Source organism: Symphodus melops (assembly GCF_947650265.1).
Source record: "Symphodus melops genome assembly, chromosome: 12".
Lineage (NCBI taxonomy): Eukaryota > Metazoa > Chordata > Actinopteri > Labriformes > Labridae > Symphodus > Symphodus melops.
This window is the reverse complement of record NC_136702.1, coordinates 1,658,290-1,680,231: the sequence shown is the minus strand read 5'-3', so window position 1 is coordinate 1,680,231 and position 21,942 is coordinate 1,658,290. Positions and strand designations below refer to the sequence as shown.

At 45.1% G+C, this 21,942-nt stretch overlaps 1 protein-coding gene across 2 annotated transcripts; it reads right to left on the bottom strand.

The window, feature by feature from the left end:
* Positions 1–370: 370 nt before the first annotated feature.
* Positions 371–21,885, bottom strand: pde1a (phosphodiesterase 1A, calmodulin-dependent). 2 transcript variants are annotated; one of them, XM_079357584.1, is made up of 16 exons: positions 21,792–21,885; positions 10,942–10,968; positions 7,935–8,048; positions 7,469–7,651; positions 6,046–6,112; positions 4,700–4,816; positions 4,362–4,502; positions 3,990–4,090; positions 3,672–3,797; positions 3,481–3,582; positions 2,171–2,291; positions 2,015–2,096; positions 1,606–1,726; positions 1,156–1,340; positions 805–960; positions 371–716 (listed from the first exon to the last, which is right to left on the bottom strand). In XM_079357584.1, the coding sequence occupies exons 3-16, from the start codon at positions 8,039–8,041 to the stop codon at positions 658–660; spliced, it is 1,668 nt and encodes a 555-aa protein (XP_079213710.1). In that variant the 5' UTR covers positions 8,042–8,048; positions 10,942–10,968; positions 21,792–21,885; the 3' UTR covers positions 371–657. The 2 variants fall into 2 exon arrangements, with proteins under 2 accessions (XP_079213710.1, XP_079213709.1); XM_079357583.1 differs by lacking the exon at positions 21,792–21,885 and adding an exon at positions 17,107–18,292.
* Between the last annotated feature and the right edge of the window lie 57 nt (positions 21,886–21,942).

The following is a 21,942-nucleotide window of genomic DNA, read 5'->3' as shown; positions in this document are numbered from 1 at the left end:
AGAACCTGCTCTTCCTCAGAAGCCGTGAGGTGACGTCGCATCTACGTGTAAATATCTCTATGCTAAAACGAGAAGACTTTTTTTTTTAACCTCAGGCCACGCCCCCAATGATGATGTCACAAAGGGGAATATTATATAATCATTAAAATGTATTTCCGTTTAAATATAGCCCTGCTTTTTTTTACACAATTAATGAGAACGACCCCCACATGACGTCACAGAAGCGTTTTTAACCCGACGCTGATATCAGAGAAAAATGCCCACAGTGTGATTATGGTTGATGACATCACGGATTGTGGGTGTGGCTAGAGGCACAACAGTCATTTGAGCCCAGAGCAGAAATCCTCCTCACACTCCTGACATCTTAAAGCAAGTTTAACATCTCTCTGGTTTCTCTTTATTTATATTTATTCCTCATTCTTTTTTTTTCTTCCTCTGAGTCTTTAATAAAATCATAAACACGTTCAGTACTAAGAAGCTGCTCTTTGATGAACGGTGTCACTTTAAATGTGATATTTTCATGGATCGTTGTAAACATAAGGTCTGCGGGCCCTACGCGGTCCACTGAGTGGGGCCCGCCGGGTCCACTGCTGAGTTCAAACAGACGAGTCTGAACACTCGCCGTCGTCGAGTGGCTGAGCGTGCCGCGGTTCATCCTCAGGCGTTTTCAGGCACTTCATCCTCCTCCTGCTCGTCCTTCTCCACTGACCCCGCCCCTGCAAGAGTCACCATAGCAACAGGTCAGCACATTAAAGGGGTAACTGAAACTAAACATTTGCCCCTGGTTTGACGTTTTCTCGTTACCGTTGCAGGTCGGTTGCTCTTCGGGAGGGGCGTCGTCACAGTTCTGTGATTGGTCCGAGTTGTGTCTATCAGGGACGCTGTGGCTGGGTGAGGCTTGTGATTGGTTGTCATTAGACGCCACGCTCTCTTTTTCCTCTTGCTCCTTATTGGCCAACTCTGTACACATCAGCAACAAACAAGAGGAGATGTGTAAGAGGGTTGTCAGAAAATCTGAATTTTAAATTTTGATAGGATTCGAGTAAAAATATCGATACCAGTTTTGATACCGTAGCAACAAAAGTACAAATCTGAGGCACTAAATTCTGGTATGGCCGTTTCAAGCTAAATGCTAACGTTAGCGTGTGGTCGTACCGTGCACAGACAGCTCCTTCCACCTGTCCTTGTTGCTGGCGATGACACCTGACAGGTGGCTCCTCAGAGCCGGAAGGTCGATGGCAGTCAGGGAGAAATCCATGTGTCCATCATCCCTGTTTCTATGGCGACCGCTGCTGTGTCTCTGCACCGACTCCACAGTTACCGAGCCGCTGCCTGTCAGGCTGCAGCAGAGTCAACACAGAAGACACCGAATTTAAATCATTATATCAGACATGTGTAGATCATGTAACGTTGTAAAAACCTATTTATAACTTCTTCTTATGTTGCTCTGAAAAGTAGTTCACACTCTAATGTCCATGTTTGTGTCAGAATAAAATAAACACATGAGACCCTGAATTTCATATTAAATATTGAAATTTAATTTTTAATTTTCCTGAGCAGTGATGCATTTTATTGTGTTATAGTGTAAAGTATATGTTTTAGTACCTGGACTCCCTGTTTCCTGTCTCTCTGGCCTTCCTGTCCTCATCTATCAAAGGACCAATCACCTTCTCTGTAGTGTCGATCAGACCACTGAAGGTCGGCTCCACGATGAAGTCGATGAAACCTGTGAACAGTCAGAGGTGAGATGAAAGGAAGGAGGTTAAAACACTTGAATAAACTGGTTTATATAGTTAAATATTTTAGATTTGTTTTAATTTTTAAGACAATCGGCTTGAGCTCAGGATGAGTGCAGTTCAGAAATCCACCACCAGATGTCCCTGTTCAACCAGAGTCAAACTGGAGGGTTCATTCGGGGTTTCACCTCAGCGCTCCTGATTATTCTCACTCGTCATTTTTACTCCGTGACCTACAGATGATCCTGCTGTTCGATTGGTTGATTGGTTATTCTTACCTATCTGTGATTGGGCGATCATGGTGGCTTTGCGGTCACAGAGAGGAGAGAAAGGAAGGCCGAGCTCCACCTCTTTATCTCCCTGGAAGAGGAACAGAGTTTCAGCGTGCTGTTACCTGTGATTGTGATCTGTTCGCCGGATGTTTTGTGTCTCACCTGTCTGAAGAACTCCTCCATCAGACTGTGGGTCCAGCGGTAGTGCAGCGGCCAGGTTTTAGCAGGATGACTGATGTCTGCAGCGTGAAGCATCAGAGACAAAACCTTCACTTTGTCTATACTGCAGAGAGAGAGAGAGAGAGAGAGAGAGAGAGAGAGAGAGACTGTGAAATATGTTTTGCAAGAATATTTTTTTTAAGTAGCACAGGCGGAAAGGTTGACACTTCCTCTTAACGCCTAAGACAATAAGAAATTGGAACTGCCGGACGTCGTGCGTCCTCCTGTGCGTTCTCCATTGGCGAGGTTTTCGTTCTTTATTTTTGTATTTTGGTCACAGCGTGCCGAGAACAGTCGTTCACACAGCTGCTGCTGCAGGATCAGCCTGTCGACAGGATGATGACAGAGTCTACCCCAAAATCTCATCCAAGTGTGACAGGACCCCCCCCCCTTCCCTGCACACACACACACACACACACACACACTCAGGAGGACGTGGACTGTGTGATCAGACTGGATCTGTTCTCTCTCTCAGAGCGGTCTGTCTGGTTCAGCAGCCTGCGGGAACATATGTCTGCAGATTCACCAAACTCCCACTGAAGATCTGCTCGTCTTCATCACACGGACACACACACCGTCTGCCAGAACACACTCGTCATTGAGCAGCCGACCTGTCTTTACATGATAGTATATTATGTAAATTTGACTTGTATGGTAGAGGAGAAACATTACACTGTGCAGTACACGACCCATGGACTGAGGCTGAGCTCCTCGAGAGCAGATGGCCCGGGTTCAAATCCGACCCGTTCCCCCCGTCCCCTCCCCTTTCTTGGTTGTGACTCTATCCACAGGCCCCCAAAATAAAGGAAATGAAATAGAATAGAGTTGATCCTCTTTGTTGTTTTTTTAAAATAATGCATCGTATTAAATACAACCGTTCTTCCTGTGTCAGTAAAGAGTTTTTATCTGGTTATGTAACACACTGAAATTAATTATTGACGTCTCTATCTGACCTACAGAAAAAGAACTGCAAAAGAACTCAGAATGATCATTTTGACCACAAGGGGGCGTCAAAATCAATAAAACCAAACAACAAATAAAAGCTCGACTTTCATATCAAAATACCAACTAATCATAAAATGACAAAAAAAAAATGACATAACTGACTCGTGGCGTGCAAACAAGATCTGCACGCCAAGGAGATCTGGTGACTTCAAAGAGACAGATGTTGTCGAGGACATTTGTAGAAACTTGTCTTCACAAAAAAAGTTTCAGGACACGGTGAAGTTTACACGAGACTCGTGAGGACGTACCTGAGCGTCTGCGTCAGAGCGTTCCTCATCGTCTTTATCTGCTGGAAGTGACACGACATGTCCGTGGACATCACCATCTCTATCACCAGAGCTCGCAGCTCCCTGTGGAGGATCAGCACACGCACACGCACACGTCACCTCTGATTTATAACTCCTATTATATGATCTCTACCATCAGAGTCGTCCATCACCTCCAGTCGTCTTTGTTCAGGTTGATCAGGATGTTCATGTCCTCTTCCGCCATCAGCCTGTAGGCGGCGCTCACGTGATGATTCTCCAGCACTGACCTGTCGTTGTACAGGATGGCGACCTCCGACCTGATGGACAGATCCAACAGCCAATCACACGCTGACGTCTCTGTGTGTTCTTTTTGTTTGTAATGAAATGTGATACGCCGTGTTTGTATTCCTATTTAACTGATGATAATAACAAGACATAGATCAGTGTGTGTGTGTGTGTGCGTGTGTGTGTGTGTGTGTGTGTGTGTGTGTGTGTGTGTGCATACTCGCCTGGTGTGGATGTGGAAGTTGTTTGTTGTTCCTGTGTGTTCGAAGTCGTGAATCGCTGCAGCGAAAACCATCGCAAGAATCTCCAGCTCGCTCAGCCAGTGCTGACACACACACACACACACACACACACACACACACACACGCACACACACACACACGCACACACGAACAGAAACACACAGAACTTCACTTTTTGAACTTCAAAACTTGAGCCTGGTTTAAACTTGTTGTAACGTTGCCATAGCGATGGGGGCGTGGAATCGCACTGCTAACTTTGCGAATAATGTGAAGAATTGCAGCAACCAAGGCGTGTGTGTGTGTGTGTGTGTGTGTGTGTGTGTGTGTGTGTGTCTGTCTGTGTGTGTGTGTTACCATGAGTCCTGTGTGTAGCATGAGGAAGTGGGCGGTCTGTGTGACATCAGCGGCGTGGATCAGGTTGTGGTATGGGTTCTTGTGTTTGCTGTAACCGTTCTCCAGAGCTTCAACAAACTGAACCAGAGCCTGAACAGGGATCTACACACACACACACACACACACACACACACACAGGTGAATGATCAGATATATCAGTTGCATCTTCTTTAATTACAAAACAAACTGAGAAGGTGAAACCGTCTGTGTGCATATTTATCATAAACTAGATGTCCACCTGCCCCGACATTAAGCCCCGCCCTCTCCCACAGACGTTAACGATACAAAGCCGCGTGTACCCTGAACCTGTTGATGAGGTCATAGCGGGTCAGCAGGTCGTAGACGAGGAACTTGAGGGCGTGGTCTCCTGTGGCCTCGTGGAAGGAAAAGACATCAAACGACCACTGATCCACTTCCTGGAAGAAAAAAAACAAAACTCATTTATGTCCCAAAAACTCAAAAAGGACCCTCCCTCTAAGTCCTTTCCAAACCACGTGTCCTTGACCTCGATGAAAAGGGTCCATGAGAGGGTACATGTCGTTGCTTTATAAGCGGACATGAAGGAAGACTCCACATGTAAACATTATAAAGCCTCTGTTCTTTGGGTGTAATGCGGGATTTGTGCCAGTAGAGGGCGGTGTGCTAATTGCGTTTGCACAGAACAGAAGGAAGTGAAGCAGAGCATCAATTAAATTAAATGTTTGTGACTAATGATTAGCTCATTATTACATCTCAGCTTTAAATTAAGATTCATGTTGTTGTTGTTGATATCTATAAGTTCTATTTTTACTCTTTCTCTGGTCGTTTTACATCCTGACAGGAGCAGAAATTAGATGAATAATTATATTTATTAAATCATTAGAGATCTAATTCAATTGGGTTTTTTTTTTATTTACGACCTGAGGAGGACTTATTTCTGTTTTGTCCCTCCGTTATCTCCTCCTTTTTCTATACTTCTTTCCTTCTCTCCTCCCATTATTCCTCCTTTTGATTCTTCCTTTTTTCTCTCCGTTCATCTGTCCATTTCCAACCTTTACTTTTCTTTTAATCCTCCTATTCCTTCTCCTCTCTCCTTTCCTTCTCTTCTTTCCTTTCCTTCTCCTCTTTCCTTCCCTCCCTCCCTTCTCCTCTTTCCTTTCCTTCTCCTCTTTCCTTTCCTTCTCTTCTTTCCTTCTCTTCTTTCCTTCTCCTCTTTCCTTCCCTCCTTCCTTCTCTTCTCTTCTTTCCTTCTCCTCTTTCCTTCCCTCCTTCCTTCTCTTCTCTTCTTTCCTTCTCCTCTTTCCTTCCCTCCTTCCTTCTCTTCTCTCCTTTCCTTCTCCTCTTTCCTTCCCTCCCTCCCTTCTCCTCTTTCCTTCCCTCCTTCCCTTCTCCTCTTTCCTTTCCTTCTCTTCTTTCCTTCTCTTCTCTCCTTTCCTTCTCTTCTTTCCTTCTCTTCTCTCCTTTCCTTCTCTCCTTTCCTTCTCCTCTTTCCTTCCCTCCTTCCCTTCGCCTCTTTCCTTCCCTCTTCCTCTTTCCTTCTTTTCTTTCCTTCAAACATCCTGTATTCCTCCTTTTCCTTTCCTCCTTTCCAACCATCTTATAAAAGTAAATAAAAGAGATGTCACTTTCTGAAGATGGGTCTTCAGTTTTTTCAAACAGTTTTTACCTTCAGAGCTGTCAGAGCCGTGGGAGGGTAGGTCAGACCGGCCATGTTGGACGTCCGTCTGTACATCCTGATGTCACACACACACACACACACACACACACACACACACACACACACACACACACACACACACACAGATATAAATATCAGACTTCACACTCGATGATACAGACAGCTGCGTGCAGATAAACACTCCATCCTCCACAGTTTGAGAGGGGATGGATTGTTTGTCGCCATGGTAACCGCGCTCTAAACACACATACGCTCGGCGAGTGCTGCAGTTCACCGTCGCCGGCGTCACAGTGCAGCAGACATTTTCTGACTTCATGCGTCATTAAGTGGCAGCAGATGAACTGATAGTGCTCTCTTTTACACTCTAATGACATCGGACCGCCTCCTTTCCCTGCACGATCTTCATCTCCATCTGTAGCTCGCCATGCTAACATCGTTACGCGCCGCCTCTTCGCGAGTTATCACATCTGAGGAGAGGCTCTTCAGGATGTTTTTCAGAAAGTTATTTATCTGTGCTGTCTTTAGGTGATGCAGGCTCCCACTGGAGACCAAAATAACATCAAACTATATCTGACCGAACCTGAAGAATTCACAGGTTTCTTGTTTTCTGGACACTTAATGTCCTTCAGTCTGTGCAGGTGACATTCTCGTCATTCATTTATGTGCTCGGGTTTTAATGTTTAAACCGGATGTTCAATGATTTCCCTGCACACAAAGACTTTGAAAAAAGTTTTTAAAGACAAGCCAGTGACCCCCTCTAACATCTAAAGAGTTTTTAGTCAGACTCAAGTTTACAACTAGATTCCTTTGAGATTATAATTATTATTTTTTTTGTATATATACTTTATTAATCCCACGAGGGGAAATTCGGTTTTCACTCTGCATTAATAGAGAGGTCTCAGAGTGAGGGAGCTGCCCACAGCGAGCGCTCCAGAGCAGTTTTTTGGGGTTCGGTGCCTTGCTCAGGGGCACCTCGGCAGTGCTCAGGAAAATGGACTGGCAACTCTCCAGCTACCAGACCAGTTTCCGGACTTGGTCCGTGCCGGGACTTGAACCGGCGACCCTCTGGTTCCCAACCCAAGTCCCTACAGACTGAGCTACTGCCGCCCAAATTTCCCATCATGCACCTGGTGGACTTCGAGCAGAAGAAAAAAAGAGAGACGGCCCAGACTAGAGAAAACAATTGAAAGCCTTTTACACGTTAGAGAGAGCATCAAGAAACAGTCGGGCGGCAAGTCCGACGGCGAGCTGGCTGTCCGGGCTGAAGATGCTCAAGGAGGCGTAACAGCACTATTTGTTTAATGGTAATGCAGTTGCACTCAGAGAGCTTTGGTGGGCGCCAAAGCGCACTGGACCGAATTTCTGCATTTAATTTTTTATTAGGTTCTGGTAATGGTAAGATTGTTTTTACCTCTCTACAAATATCCCAGCCTGCACTGCGTGGACGATGCTCCTGAATCTCGGCTTCTCCTCCGGGCGACGCTTGGCCACGCCCATCTTCCTGCTGAAGGTACACGCCAGCCAATCACGTACCTCGCTGGGTACGGACTCCGCCTGCAGGTCGCTGAGTTCGTCTTCAGTGTCCAACAGACGTCTGCAGGCAGAAACAAACAGTGGAGAGAAAAAAATAAAATACTGCAAAACTCTTAAAACTGCAAAAGTCTTAACTCTTAAAATAAGAAAAATTAAAAAAATTAAAAATAAAAAACTTTTGCATAATTCAAGTGTCTGTTTGATACCACGGCAACAAAAAAAAAGACCGAGACACCCGGTACTCGTCGTTTACAGAATTAAATTGGCAACGCTTTGGTACTGAAACGCCCCCGCTGTCAGTGTGAACGAGAAGCTGCGATGCTTCACCACCCGTCGAGTCTCACCTGGTCTCGTCCGTGTAGACAGAGTCCAACATGGCGGCAGCGAGCTCCAGGTTCCTGCGGAGCTCCTGCAGGTCGACCACGCCGCGGTCCATCTGCTCCAGGACCATCTTCAGCCTGAAAACACACACACACACACACACATTTTTAATTATCCCTGCTTATCGATGTCTATGTGGTGTTTTTTAAAGTTTACGATTTTTCTCAAACGTGTCATATTGTTTAGGACCCGTGTTGTGATTGGATGTTTATACAGTTTAGAATATTTGTTCATTCTGCCTCGAGTTGGTTGCATTGCACAATTAAGTTATGCAATTAAAGTTGGACTGGATTTGACATGGACGTATTCGTTTGGTCGCCATATTGAAAATGCTGACCCAAACTAACTTCAGATCGATAGAAGCAGGCATGAAGTGGAGCTGAGGCGGGGCTTAACTCTTCCCAACGACACACCCACCTGTCAATCAACTCATTAAGCAAAGCTATGCAAAACTCTTATCCTTCATATGATCCAAAAACTGTTGCACATGTTGTACACAAAGTTGGACATTTGAATGGAGCTCTATGGGGATTGACTCACTGCAGGAAACAGCCTCTAGTGGACACCAGAAGAACTGCAGTTTTTTTTGTTTGTTTAAACTTGCACAGATGGGGAGCTACTTATCTTGATAATAATAATAATGAGCAGAAGAGGCTTTAACTAATCTCCTACATCAACCCACCGTGGAGCCTGCGATAAAACAAAGTAGCTTCGTTTCTCATCAGACAACAACTGGAGAGCTGTATGCGTGTCTCCCACGTGACCGCAGCCTACAAGACGACCAGTTCCTCTCTCCAGCTTGAAACAATTATGAGTTTTAGTTCCTCATCTGCAGTAACGCAGCACGTCCAGCGCACTTGTGAAACGAAAGCTGTTCACTTCATGCTGCGTTCAGTGTCATCAGCCTGCAGAGAGCCGTCCTCTCCTGAGCGGATCAGCGGGAAACACTTTGTACCAGCTGTTATCGCCCTCTTATCACGCTCTGCTGCCTTGGCTCAGTGTTTCCTGATTTCAATCAGACAATCACAGCCTTGAACTCGCCCACCCAAAAAACTATTTTTACCCACCCACTTGAATAAAGAGTGGCCAAATCTGCCAGCAAAGCTTGTCTGGGCTGCTGCAGGTACACACGAAACAACTTTTTTTTTTTTTTAAATCTAATTTAAGCTTCTTAGTCTGCTGAAATCTGAGTGTTAGAATTCAATACTGTGCCCAGATTTATACCACACTGGGCTGGATGATGTTTGACTTAGAGCTTCATTCAATATTTTTTAACCTTGGAAAGATTTAAGTAATTTAGCGCATGTTGAGGTATTATTTTTAAAGTCTAAATGTACAAAAACATGGCTTCATCACCAGGAATCGTTTGTGCACACACCTGGTCACCTGATCAGGAGGAGGAACCCATCGTCATACTTTGCCCCCACACAGCTGCTGTCCTTTTCTCACTACACAACCAGAACATGAAAATCTGTTTCCTCCAGATGGTCACATGACACCCTGCCTCCTGTCAATCATCCAACGCCCACAGAAAAGCAACAGGAGTCTCCTATAGGAAGTCAACATGATTATAGACCTCGGTTTAAAACCCGCTCCTTATGCAATCACTGTGAAGCTGTCAGTCAGAGAGCAGGTCAAACTTTAGTATCATTCAATCCTTCATATGTTTGTTTCTTTCTTTAGATGTTGATGTTGTTCATCTTTGAGTGTAGAAAGATGCAGCCGTGAAACAGCAGAACACTCGCTCAGGGTTTTATTGTGAGGAGATGCTGCGTGGGCAGGAAGGTGCAACCTGTACCCTGCAGACGGCTCGTAAATTTGTCCCGAGCGGCGCCTGTTCTCTAACTTTAGTGCCCGCTGATGGATGGATGGATGGATGGATGGATGGATGGATGGATGGATGGATGGATGGATGGAGGGACGGCTGACTGGAGGAGGAAAATGAACGGATCGATTATTTTGTCTCTGCGTTTCAAAGACGCTGGACGGAGGGAAGGCTTTTTTTTTTTCTTTCTTTCTTTTTTTTTTTATGTTTACAACAGAGGAGACATAAAGACTCCGCTGCGGCCGGGCATCGTGCCATCGCTATGGTAACCGAAACACCTCCCCGTAAACTGGATGGAATCTGTTTCAGTTGCCATGGTTACAGCTGGAGTCAGAAACGGAGGGAGAGAGATTGAAAGAGAGAGAGGGTGGGGGGGGGGGGGGGGAGTTCAAGACACAAGACATTTAAGGGTTTGTTTTTTTTGTTTGTTTGTTTGTTTGTTTGTTTGTTTGTTTTTTGTAAAAAGGACCCCGGCTTTTGATTGTTTGTGACAACAACTTGCACACTTCTCATCCGTTGACTTTTTAAAACTATTTATGAACTTTCAGACTCCCAGCAGTCCCAGCAGACGGCTCTTCATCATGACTTTCTCTCCCTCGATTAGTCGACGTGACTCATCTGTGTTTTGTTGTTGAGGAAGTTTATTTACCTGAGTTTCTAAAAGCAGCCTGCCATCATTCGGAGCCGGGGTCAATACGAGACGGTACGATTTGTTCTAGAACCAGAGAGGATGTTTAACTTTGCACCACAGTGATGAACGATGTGATGCACGGTGGCTGTTTTGTTCTGCTGTGACACAAACAAAGCTGCACAGCGGTGAAGTTTGGCCGTCCGCTCCCAGATGGGCTGCGGAGCGAGCTGATTGGTGGAGCAGAAAGCGGCTGAGTGCTGTTTATGATTGTTAAACATGTAATAGCCGTTTATAAGGTCGTTTGTATTGAGCCGGTATCACCGTCAAGGTCGTGCTGAATGTCTTCACTGCTGTGGATGTGTTGGCTCGCTCGAACGATTCGCAGCTCTCTCTCTCTCTCTCTCTCTCTCTTTTATTCTTTTTACTGTCAATCTGCAGTTTTGCTAGTAATATTTATTCATGGCATTTATAGTGTGTGTGTGTGTGTGTGTGTGTGTGTGTTTGTTTTTCTTACCTCTGCGATGTACTTTTGTATTTCTGCCTGGAGACAAAAACAAAAAACAGAACAGGCATTAAAAATCCACCAATCACGCTGCATTCAAACAAACATCATTTAAAGAACATTTCTGTGAACAGCTCAGCACAGACTTCCTCTGAACTCGTCCTGAGTTATTCTTTCACACAGGTCAGAGTTTTACGTTGTTGGTGTGCGGCGTCTGGGTGATATAATCACCATCACCCCGCCTGCTTGTTGAATATTTCCTGCTGATTTCTCAGACTTCATGCAGAACTCGTACGAGGAGGCTGGCAGGAAAAAGCCAAATGGGAAAAGTTGTTCTGAGTTTTGTGCATGTGTAAAAACTGACACAGTGGTCAAAATGTGGTACTGCAGCGCTCCTCTACCAAAGTTTGTCAGAATACGTTCAGCCTGGACCAACAACAGGGAGCGAGCTGAGACAAGAAGAGTGGTTGGTTCAGCTCACGCTCACAGCTCTGCAGTAAATCCACGACACGAGTCCGACCAATAAAAAGCCTCTCTGGGAAGAAATACGTCGGGCCAATATAAAGCAGCGGGGCTGGAATATGACCCTGATGGCTGATCACGGGTCGGACAGCGCCGGGCTGGACTCTGAAGCCGGCAGCAGGAAGCTGTTATTTCATGCTCCAGCAGTAATTGCACCCCGGCCTGTGTGGGGGCGGATCTGAATTACAAAGAGGGGACAGAATACCTGCTGCAGAGACAGGTGAGACAGACGAGTGCAGAGACAAGTACGACAGAGACAGGTGTGGACAGATATGGAAAGGGATACAGACAGGTGAAGACAGAGACAGGTGAGGACAGAGAGAGGTGAGGACAGAGACAGGTGAGGACACAGAGACGGGTGAGGACACAGAGAGGTGAAGACAGAGACAGGCGAGGACACAGACAGGTGAGGACAGAGACAGGTGAGGACACAGACAGGTGAAGACAGAGACAGGTGAGGACACAGAGAGGTGAGGACACAGAGAAGTGAAGACAGAGAAAGGTGAGGATACAGACAGGTGAAGACAGAGACAGGTGAGGACAGAGACAGGTGAGGACAGCGAAAGGTGAGGAGAGAAAACAAGTAGAGAGGACAGAGATAGTTTGTGAAGAATGAGTCACCACTCTGTCATAAATTTCTCTGCCCGCCGTCACCCACTCCTTCTCCGTGTGTTTCCGTCCTCCAGCTGTTTCCCACTCTCCCCTTAACCTTTTTATTTCTGACACTCTCCAGCATAACGAGCATTAAAGTATCTTTATTTCTCTCAAACAACATTATGTCTCTGTGTGAGGCAGGTTTTTTTTTTAGGTTCCGGCACTCGCTGAGTTTCACGCTTTTTTGAGCGGTAAACTTCATCGACACCGCCCACATCCTGCAGCAGCTCTTATAATGAACCAGAAAAACACATTAAATACACTTTAGCTTGTTCATATTAATGCAACTGTTAAACAGAGACAAACATTTAGCTTTATATGTTTACAGTTTAGTGGAGGAATGTGATGTTTTTCTGATAACAGGGACTCTGTTTTCTTCTTCATTTCAATATTTCAGGTGACTGGACATCAAAAACTGATTTAGTGCTGCAGGTATCAAACCGCTTCAGCTGCTTTATATCCCATTTTACGCCTCACAAACTAGCCTGATGAACTCTTCACACATGCACAGTTCTTCTCTTTTCTCCCCTCCGATAAAGCATTTTCATTTAAATAAATCGGCTTTGGATTTTAGAGAAAAAAAAAAAAAAAACGAGATGTGTGGAAAATAAATATATAAATGACAATTCAAAAAAAGAAAGAAGACGTCCTGTTGTCTTTCTGTCCCTCTCTCCTCAGCAGAGAGTTTTACTGCATCGAAATGCTCTGCTGTTTCCATGGTAACAAGGGGGATGACAAAAAGAAAATAAAAGAATGAAATTCGTGCAAACTCGTTTGTTTTCCCTCCAAACGGCGACAACAGATTTTCTTGTGTTTGATCCGCAAGCTAAGAATAAATGAGAGGACACACACACACACACACACACACACACAGGTGAACAATAACAGGACATGAAGAAGCTGGTCGAGCGATGACATTAAGGTTTGAAATTCATTCATGGTTAAAAAAGAAAAAGGGGAAATATTCTGCCTGCTGTAAAGTCTTGGATTTATTATTTCAAAATAAAGTATGTTAACTAAAAGAAATAAAATATAATATACTAAAATGAGTTCATATTTCAAATGGCCACAGATGTAAAGATCAAGCTAATTTTAATAACTTACTTACATATTAATTAAAATACATCAGAAATATATAAACTGCTTTATTTTGTATTTTTAACCGAAATCTGTAAAGACACCAAAACTGTCAAAACAAATATGGTTAATATAAAGTGCAGGAGCCTCAAACATGTGTAGCAAATATTATCATGAATTCAGTGCATGAATAAATGAATGTATTCATTGCAGTCATGCACACGTATGGACATCTATGCATGTTGTTTTGTGTGCACACAGGTTGTCATAAAAACGTCGTCTGAACACGGAACTTTTTTTGAAAGCAAACAAAAACTTCTTCAGTGCGAAGCGTGCCTGTAAACATCGCATAAAGCCCGGTAGATAAATCATCATTTTAGGCTCCTCAAATATCGTCTGAAGCGTCTGAAAACATTTAAACAATCCTGCAGAGCACTGCCAGTGATGGATCTCCCCCTGAAGTTACAATCTGAGTTTCGTCTGTTGATTTCTGGGTTTTTATTTTTGCACCTTCAGTGTTTCTCTCGTCGAATCACTGCTGACACTTCACACGTTCCCTCGCCAATGTTTATTACAGGATCCAACGCTCCTCATTGCTCAAGCCGACACACGGGCTACTGCTGGTCACTTTCTGATGTCTTCTTCCTCTGATGTTTATTTACTAGTCACTAAAACAGGAAGCTGTTTGACAGCCCGGTCTTTCATACAGGGGCATGAAGGGGCCATAAATCTGTGTTTGTTTTTTTGAAAACACTGCGGCACATGTTGCATTTCAGCGACGCTGCTGATGTGAGAAAGTTTCCATTAAATCAAACAGTGATAAATGAGACGGCGGTGATGTGGAGACTGACGAATGGTCTCATTATGAGACGTTAATGTAAAACCAGGCTGCAGGAGCAACGTTCATGTTCATGTTCATGTTTTTCCTCACTGATGTTTGAGAACTCAGACGCTCATGTCTGTCTGTCTGTCTGTCTGTCTGTCTGTCTGTCTGTCTGTCTGTCTCTCTGTCTCTCTGTCTGTCTGTCTGTCTCTCTGTCTGTCTGTCTGTCTGTTGATTGACAGTCAACAAACCAGCTGAAACTTTGCTGGTCGAGCAGAGGATGCTCTGTGTGCTCGCACACTTTGTTTTGGGTCTGAATGATGAAAATAATCAATCAATCAAATTCATTGTTATTATTATTTACTCTTTACTGAGCTGCACTCTCAAGCTGACGTTGCCTGTAGTCAATAAAACTCTGTGTATGCTGCTTCAATCAGTCACTCGCAACCTCAATTTTTTCTCTTTTTTTGCATGACTGCTGAACGACACATTTTGAAACTGTCACGTGTTAGCTTTAAAACTGGTGTTTGGTTTAAGTTACTTAAAACCTGTGCAGTCTGTATGTGCATCATTTATTTCTTTTCAAGTGTAAATCTTCTGATAACTGCAGCTGACATGAGAACATGTTGGTCCAGCAGCAGGCATAAACTAAAGACCTCTTTTAGCTTCTGTACGCTACATTTACCGTCAGCGCTGATTGGACGCCCACGCAAACAAGCAGAAAAACACGCAGTGGGCTTTAGGAACAGGTGTGTTTAGACACCTGAGTTCTGTCTGCAGGGGTTCGTTCACAGGCAGGGGGGCCGAGCGGCGGTGATTTTGGAGCCCAAGAGACAAAAGAGGCAGAAAATCACTCGCTGCTCCTTGTTAGGAATAATTACTGAACATGCAAGCAGCTGAAAGAACTCAAGAAGAACATACTGACATTTTCATCAACCCCTCTCTCTCTCTCTCTCTCTCTCTCTCTCTCTCTCTCTCTCTCTCTCTCTCTCTCTCTCTCTCTCACTCGCTCGCTCTCCTGGTGACTCAACATAAGGGGAAAAAATACGAGAATTTAAAAATGTACATTTTCTAAAAACTTGTTTACACACGTCTTGTGCGGCTGTGGGGTTGAACTTGATGTCACAGACAAATGCAAAAGTGATGTAACTTGGAGAAGCACTGAGAAATTAAGTCATGTTTAATGCGTTCTGTTTTTATGGTGACTACACCAACAAGGGTTAAAAAAAAAAAAAAAAAAAAACAGTAAATGAGAATGCACAGAAAAGGAAAAAGTTGGCAGCTGTTCCCAGAGGACCATGAAAATATAGATAAAGTGCCAAACTACGATTTTATTACACCTGCATACAGAGCAGGTCTGCACTATATAACCAATATATACAGTATTGAATCCATCGATGAGGGAGCTGAACTGATCTGGTTTTTTGAGCGGTCTGCCTCCGGTGGAGAGAGGAAAGGCTCTGAAAGAAGGAGACAAAATCAGCAGCACATTGCTTTGAACATCAGTGATTGTGATTGGACGAGCACACAAATCCCTTAAATGTTCTCTGGGGGGGGGGGGGGGGGGTTCTTGTTTTTTTTCAGCAGACTCCCGGAGCTGTCGGTGATAAACTGAGGCTCGTGGTTTGTGTTGTGAGGTCAACTCCGAGGTGTTGGAGGAGCCTGAGGTCCGAGCTCTGTGTCCTTTTAGCCCCTTTCACACCTGCTCTGCACACCTGAACATCTTCTGACATCTTGACGGAGAGCTGCATGCAGGAAGACAAACTATTGATGCTGCTCACATTGACTTTAAGGCGACTTTCTCCTGCAGCCGTCTGTAAAAACATATTAGGAGACAAGTGAACGGACGTGGAGTTTCTCTCCTTTATTCTCTTCACCGCTCGCCTCAGGTGTCTGTGTTGTGTTTTTGTTCTGGGAATATCTTCACACACGTTGGAGTGATATTAACCCGCAGACAGGAGTCGCTACTGAACACACACCTCATCCTCCTGCACGCTCCACCTGAACGCCACTGAACACGGTTGAGATCAAACCTGAGTTTTAAAGGAAGACGTGATACCAGAAAAAAATCAGATGACATCCACACCTTGTTTCTAAATCACAAAATAGGAGTCCTCCAAAACCACATCTCAACGTGTTCATGTGTCTGTTTGTGAGCGACTGAGATTTACCTTTTGCCTCTTTATGAGACACCAACGGTATTTTTAAACCTGTGAATTAGAAAGGGACACTGCTGCGCTCTCTCTCTCTCTCTCTCTCTCTCTCTCTCTCTCTCTCTCTCTCTCTCTCTCTCTCTCCCGTCGCAGCTTCTGGTTAAAAACGTGACAGAAGATCGGAGGCTTCGGGACTTTTCAATACCAGCAATCATTAAAGTAACAGAGTTTGTCTGGATTTTAAACTCTTCTTCAATAGGTACGGCTCTGTCGTACGTTTTGACACCCTCACCTTCAAACAGTGTCAGACTGTCCCTTTAAACTCACGAAGCTCTCAAAGACTCCATTAAGTCACATTTGTTCTCAGCGTGCGCAGTAATGAAAACATAATTTCCTGCCCTGCCTTCCCCTCTCTCTCTCTCTCTCTCTCTCTCTCTCTCTCTCTCTCTCTCTCTCTCTCTCTCTCTCTCTCTCTCTCTCTCTCTCTCTCTCTCTTCTAATCAGTCTGCATCCTTGCAGAGAGTTTGCTGCATCGCAACGCTCCGCCGTTACCATGGCAACTATAGAGAACTAAAAAAAAAAAAAGAGAAAAAAAAGGAAGGGAAAGAGACGAGGCTGTTCTACATCTGTGGCCTCAAAAAAAGAGAGACACATGTGATGCCGATGTTTCCCGCGGCGGCGTTAGCTCATTAGCGCCCAAAATATCTGACAGACAGACTTCATCAAATACCCTCTCTCTCTCTCTCTCTCTCTCTCTCTCTCTCTCTCTCTCTCTCTCTCTCTCTCTCTCCCATCCGTCTCCTCTCCGTCTTCACCTCGTGCCACCATCACCACAGCAACCAGGCAACCACGCTGATGCCGTCCGACTCACACAACATGATTATCAGTATTACATCACAACCATCAGCATGACATCATCAGCAGCACCAGCTGAGCGTGTTTACTCACATCCCTCTGAGGCGGATCAGGACCTGCTGGTTGTGGTTCTGCTCCAGAGCGTCCTCCAAGTACTGCACCTCCTCAATCTGCACCTCCTCTTCTCTCTGCTGCTGCTGCTGCTGCTGCTGCTTCTCTTCACTCTGCTGCACCTCAGACTGTGACATCTCAACCATCTGCACCTCCTCTTTCGGCTGCAGCTCCTCCTCCTCGGTCTGAGGAAGATCCTCAAACTGCTGCTCTTCTTCACTCTGCTGCACCTCCTCTTCTGCTTCCTCCTGTTGCTGCACCACCTCAAACTGCTCCTCCTTCACCTCCTGCTCCTCCTGTTCAGGCTCTTTCACCTCTCCATCAAGTTGCATGTCCATCTCCTGCTCTTTCTGGAGCATCTCCTCCTCCTCCTGTTGCACCTCTTCCACAAGTTGCACCTCCTCCTCCTGCATCCCCTCCGATGCAAACTCCTTTTGCTGCTTTCCCTCTTGTTCCTGCGCCAACTGCTCCTCCTCGTGCTCTTCCTGCGGTTGCTCCTGCACCTCCTCGTTCATCTCTGCTGGCTGGAGGAGGAGGAGGAGAAGGAGGTGGGATGTTCTGCTGTTTGTAGAAGTGTTCGCAGTGGACAGTTTGTTCGTCTCTCACACTGACGGAGCGGTGGAAAAATCAACGCCGATCTCAGGCAGAAGTGTTCGGGTTTGATGGAACTTCATCCGACTTCCTGTGATGTCACGCGAACGCCTGACCAATCCAAAACAACGATTGGAGAAGCCAAGGGGTTAAAAGTCACAGGACAAAGTGTTGTTGTTGTTGTTGTTTTCAGAAAGTTCAAATCAAAGCGAGCTGGACGGCATCCTTCAGCACCCGGAGAAAAACAGCGTTGCTCAGCTGATGAGCTCCTGCAGCAGCGAGTGGTTGAGCTCTGCGCTCCGACACTGCGGCTGCAGAACAATCCAGCTGAGTGTCCCAGAGCAACGGCGTGCAGCAACGCAACGAGCAAGTCGACCAGCGGCTGTGAAGACAGGATGTAGGGAGAGAGAGAGAGAGGAGAGAGAGGAGAGAGAGGAGAGAGAGAGGGAGCGAGAGAGAGAGAGAGAGAGAGAGGGAGGACATGGGAGAAGCAGAGAACATTGCAGAGCGTTTCCGTGGTAACTCAATAACGGTTGCTACGAGTGATGGAATCCTCCTCTCCTCTTTACCCTCCTCCCAAATTCAAACAAATATAACTTAACGCTCCATTCAAATGCAAACAGGCACCTCAGTCTTATCCCGCCAACTGCACCTGAGTGTGTGTGTGTGTGTGTGTGCGCTCAGTGCTGAGACGTGTGTTTGCATGACAGAGGGTGATCCTGTGTGTGTGGTTTTTAGACAATGATGATGTAATAGTCCTGAAAAAGAGAGTCACACTACCTCTCCGCTCAAGTGGCACAACCAGGCAGTCATTCATCAGTCCTCCTGCTGCCCCCAACAGGCTGCAGAGGTCATTACACAAACAGCACACGAGCAGGCCGACACTGTGTCAGACGGGTACGAGTGAAAGAGTTCCAGTTCATCCTGCAGAGGAAAAATACAACTGGAAGAAGAAAATCAGGATATAAAAGGAACAGTCCTGTATCCATGACCAGCCTGCAATCAATCAATCAATCAATGTGACACACTGACAGAGTCTTCTTCGAGCTTTGACTCCACATTAAAGGTGCCACATTTTCATTTTTAATAAATCAACTAATAAACAAACAAACAAACAAACATGTTCCCAGCAGACTCAAGAAACAAAGTGTGAGGTTGTGAGGCGTCACCGTCAGCTTCATCGAGCGGTTAATAATCTACTGCTCCATGGAGTTTATCACTTCACCTCCCTGACTTTGTTTTTTATTCCATTCAGAGAAAGACGCTGCTGCAGATTTACCAAAAACAACAAAAACAACATTCAGCTCTGCACCCGAACGGGACTCGGCTTTCCTTTGAACCTTAAACCATTTATGACTTTCCTCCAAAGACGGTTTTTTCTTTGTTGTCATTTTGACTCGCGGTCACGGGAGGTCACAGAACATCGAAAAACACACACACACACACACACGTGTCGTTGCCATGGTTACCTGCCTCCATATGAGGTGAGCGTTGTTGTTTTTGCTGTTTCTTTTACCCTCGCAGCATTTACGATGCGGCTTATCGTCCTTGATAAATATCAACACGAGGTGGTTTGTGTTGAATTAAAGATAAAATACTTTTCCTCTTCGTATCAAACAGTGCAGAGACGGACTGGCTGATTCTTTCCAGCTGAAGGCTGCTGCGTGAACTTGTGCTGTAAAAACGTTAAACAGTGGAGTGAAAAGGCGAGCAGGGCGCTCTGCTGAAAGTTAAAAAGGGGGTTAATTTGATGAAGTTACATCTGTGCCAGTAAAAGCTCAACAGGCCTCTTGTAAAGTAGGTTAAGCCGGGGGGGGGGGAGAGATCTAGATCATTAAGGATGAATGCTGCAGATGGAAGTGGGGGGGCAGAGGGGGGGTCTCGATCCGGGTCATATCCTCCAGGTGAAGAATGTGGCTGTTTACGTTCACACGTACAGCTCCTTCGGCAAATATCGATGACGTATAACAAACAACGTTTTTCAGGCGTTTTCTGCAGGTGTGAAAGCACCACTACAAAGTCGCCCTGCAGGAGAGCTGTAGCCACTATCTTTATCCCACATCCTCAAAGGTGGACACAAACATGATTGGAAGGACTTTCATTGAGTTGTTATTCCTGGTGAAGGACTGCACAGTGAGTTAGCATGTTCTCCCCGGGCACGCATGGGTTCCCTCCAGGACTTCCTGTCTGAAGACGTGCTCCTTAGGTTAATTGGTGGGTATGTGTGTCAGCCCTGTGATTGACAGGCAGCTATCGGGTGCTTCTCGCCCAGTGACAGCTGGGATCTGCTGCAGCCCCCAACGACCCTGAACAGATCGGTTCAGAGGTCTGGATAATGGATGGATTCCCATGAAGTCAGTCGACTTGCAGAGAGTCTCATTTGAATGATGCACGATGCAGCGCTTCCTCTGTAACGTCTGCAGGTGCGTTATTAAAAGGTCGCTGAATAACTTTGTGAGACAGAAAAGGAAACATTTTACAGAAAGCCTTCAGCCCGTTGGTCTTTAGATAAGAAGAATCTGAGAGATGTGTTTTTTTTCCAATTTTAGATTACAGAAGAAAATCCTGTAACTTCAGGAATCCCCTCTTATCTTACTTCACTCTCTCCGGCTCTAAATCCGTCCGCCTGGCGGATTACAGCCTCCGTACACGGGGAGCGAGAATTTACCACTTTTCCTCAAGCGCCACCTGCACGGACTCGACTGTGAGCACAGTGAGTTAGAGGCTGCTACGCACCAGAAGAGATCTAAAGATGCTCTGTCTTTTAGAAGGTTACAACAGGTGATGAAATAAAGGACAGTCAGATAAGAAAAAAAAAAACTTCTGCAAATAATGAGAAAGTTAGGACAGCTACATCCTCCTCAAGATAGGAGAACGGGAAGGTTTAAGTACACCTCTAGAAACTTCTTTCAATCATCATTTCCCATGTATGAGATCCAAACCCTGATTTGAACTGCTCGTGCAGACGTTTTAGTTATTGTCCCAATATCTAGAATATCAAACATACGACAGCAACAAAAAATAAACGTTCTAGACATCCAATACTGAATGATTTCACATAAACTGTCAGCATCACACACTTAAGAGAATCCGAACACATATTCTTCTCCATGATGTCGAGCATGCACACAATCTTGGCTCGTCACATACTAAAGGATTTCAATGAGGTTCAAAATCGTCCCGATGCTCCTGCAGTCTGAGCCGGGCTCACAGTGCACAAAAACATGTGTTTGGCAATTTCGACTTTGCAGAAGTTTTGGGGGTATTTGGATTCATTCTTCTTCTATGTTGTAAAACAGATGTAGTCTTTTTTACAGCTTTGGTACTTTTGGATATTTTATCGATCATTAAAAAAACAGATTGCATCATTTTATATCACACGGTTTGGAGAAGTATAAGAAGCATTGAACATTTTGACAACCTTAATCCCTTCTGATCTGCGCAGAAGCTGCAGGCTGTCTCATCGCATCAGACAGACCCGACACATCAACATCACCACGTTTCACACTCCATCTGTCTGACAGGTGGAACTGCAGTGAGGAGTGTGTGCGTGTGTGTGTGTGTGTGTGTGTGTGAGAAACAGTTACTCTGCTGAACGCCACATTCACTCCTCTCTCTCACCTGTACTCCTCCTCACTACACCTCCTCCCCAAGACTAACCCCGTCTTTTCTTCACATGCAGTGAGCTGATAATATCCTGCAAAAAAAAAAAACAGCCCAACCACTGACTCAAAAGTCTTACATGTCAGAGTGATGGTACAATAGATGAGAAGATGCAATCACTGAATGCCAATCACTGGAGGTGGCTGCTTCATGTTTCTTAGATACTTGTCATTCAAATATTGCAGAAATCTTTGTCAGCCCTGCGGAGCTGTCAATCACATGCTCACGCTGAAAGAATAGATCTTTTTTTTTTTCAAATGTGTCCAATTAAAATGCAAACAACTGTCATGCATGAAGATGCTGCATGACAGACTTCAATCATGTCAGTTTGTGAGCTCCAGTTCAGGGGACACTTAAGGTCAAATTAAAGGTCAGTTCACATCACTTCATGGCAACAGAAATAAAGTTTTTACCACGTCTTGGAGCTTTTGACACTGCAGTTATTGGTAGGTCCGAGGAAACGCCTCCTGATGCTGCACCTGTTCCTGATTGGACGCTGCGGCCGACTCAGTGTTTTGATTGGCTGTAGAGAGTCCCCTGAATTAGAAAGAATGAGAAACAATC

What these genes read in the sequence shown, in the direction of transcription:
- pde1a (XM_079357583.1), bottom strand. Translation starts at nt 17,639, where the DNA reads ATGAACGAGGAGGTGCAGGAGCAACCGCAGGAAGAGCACGAGGAGGAG. An exon ending in CTGAACAAAGACGACTGGAG is followed by an intron (nt 3,583 to 3,671) that starts GTGATGGACGAC and finishes GATCCTCCACAG; the next exon opens with GGAGCTGCGAGCTCTGGTGA. An exon ending in GCTCTGACGCAGACGCTCAG is followed by an intron (nt 2,292 to 3,480) that starts GTACGTCCTCAC and finishes CTCTCTCTGCAG; the next exon opens with TATAGACAAAGTGAAGGTTT.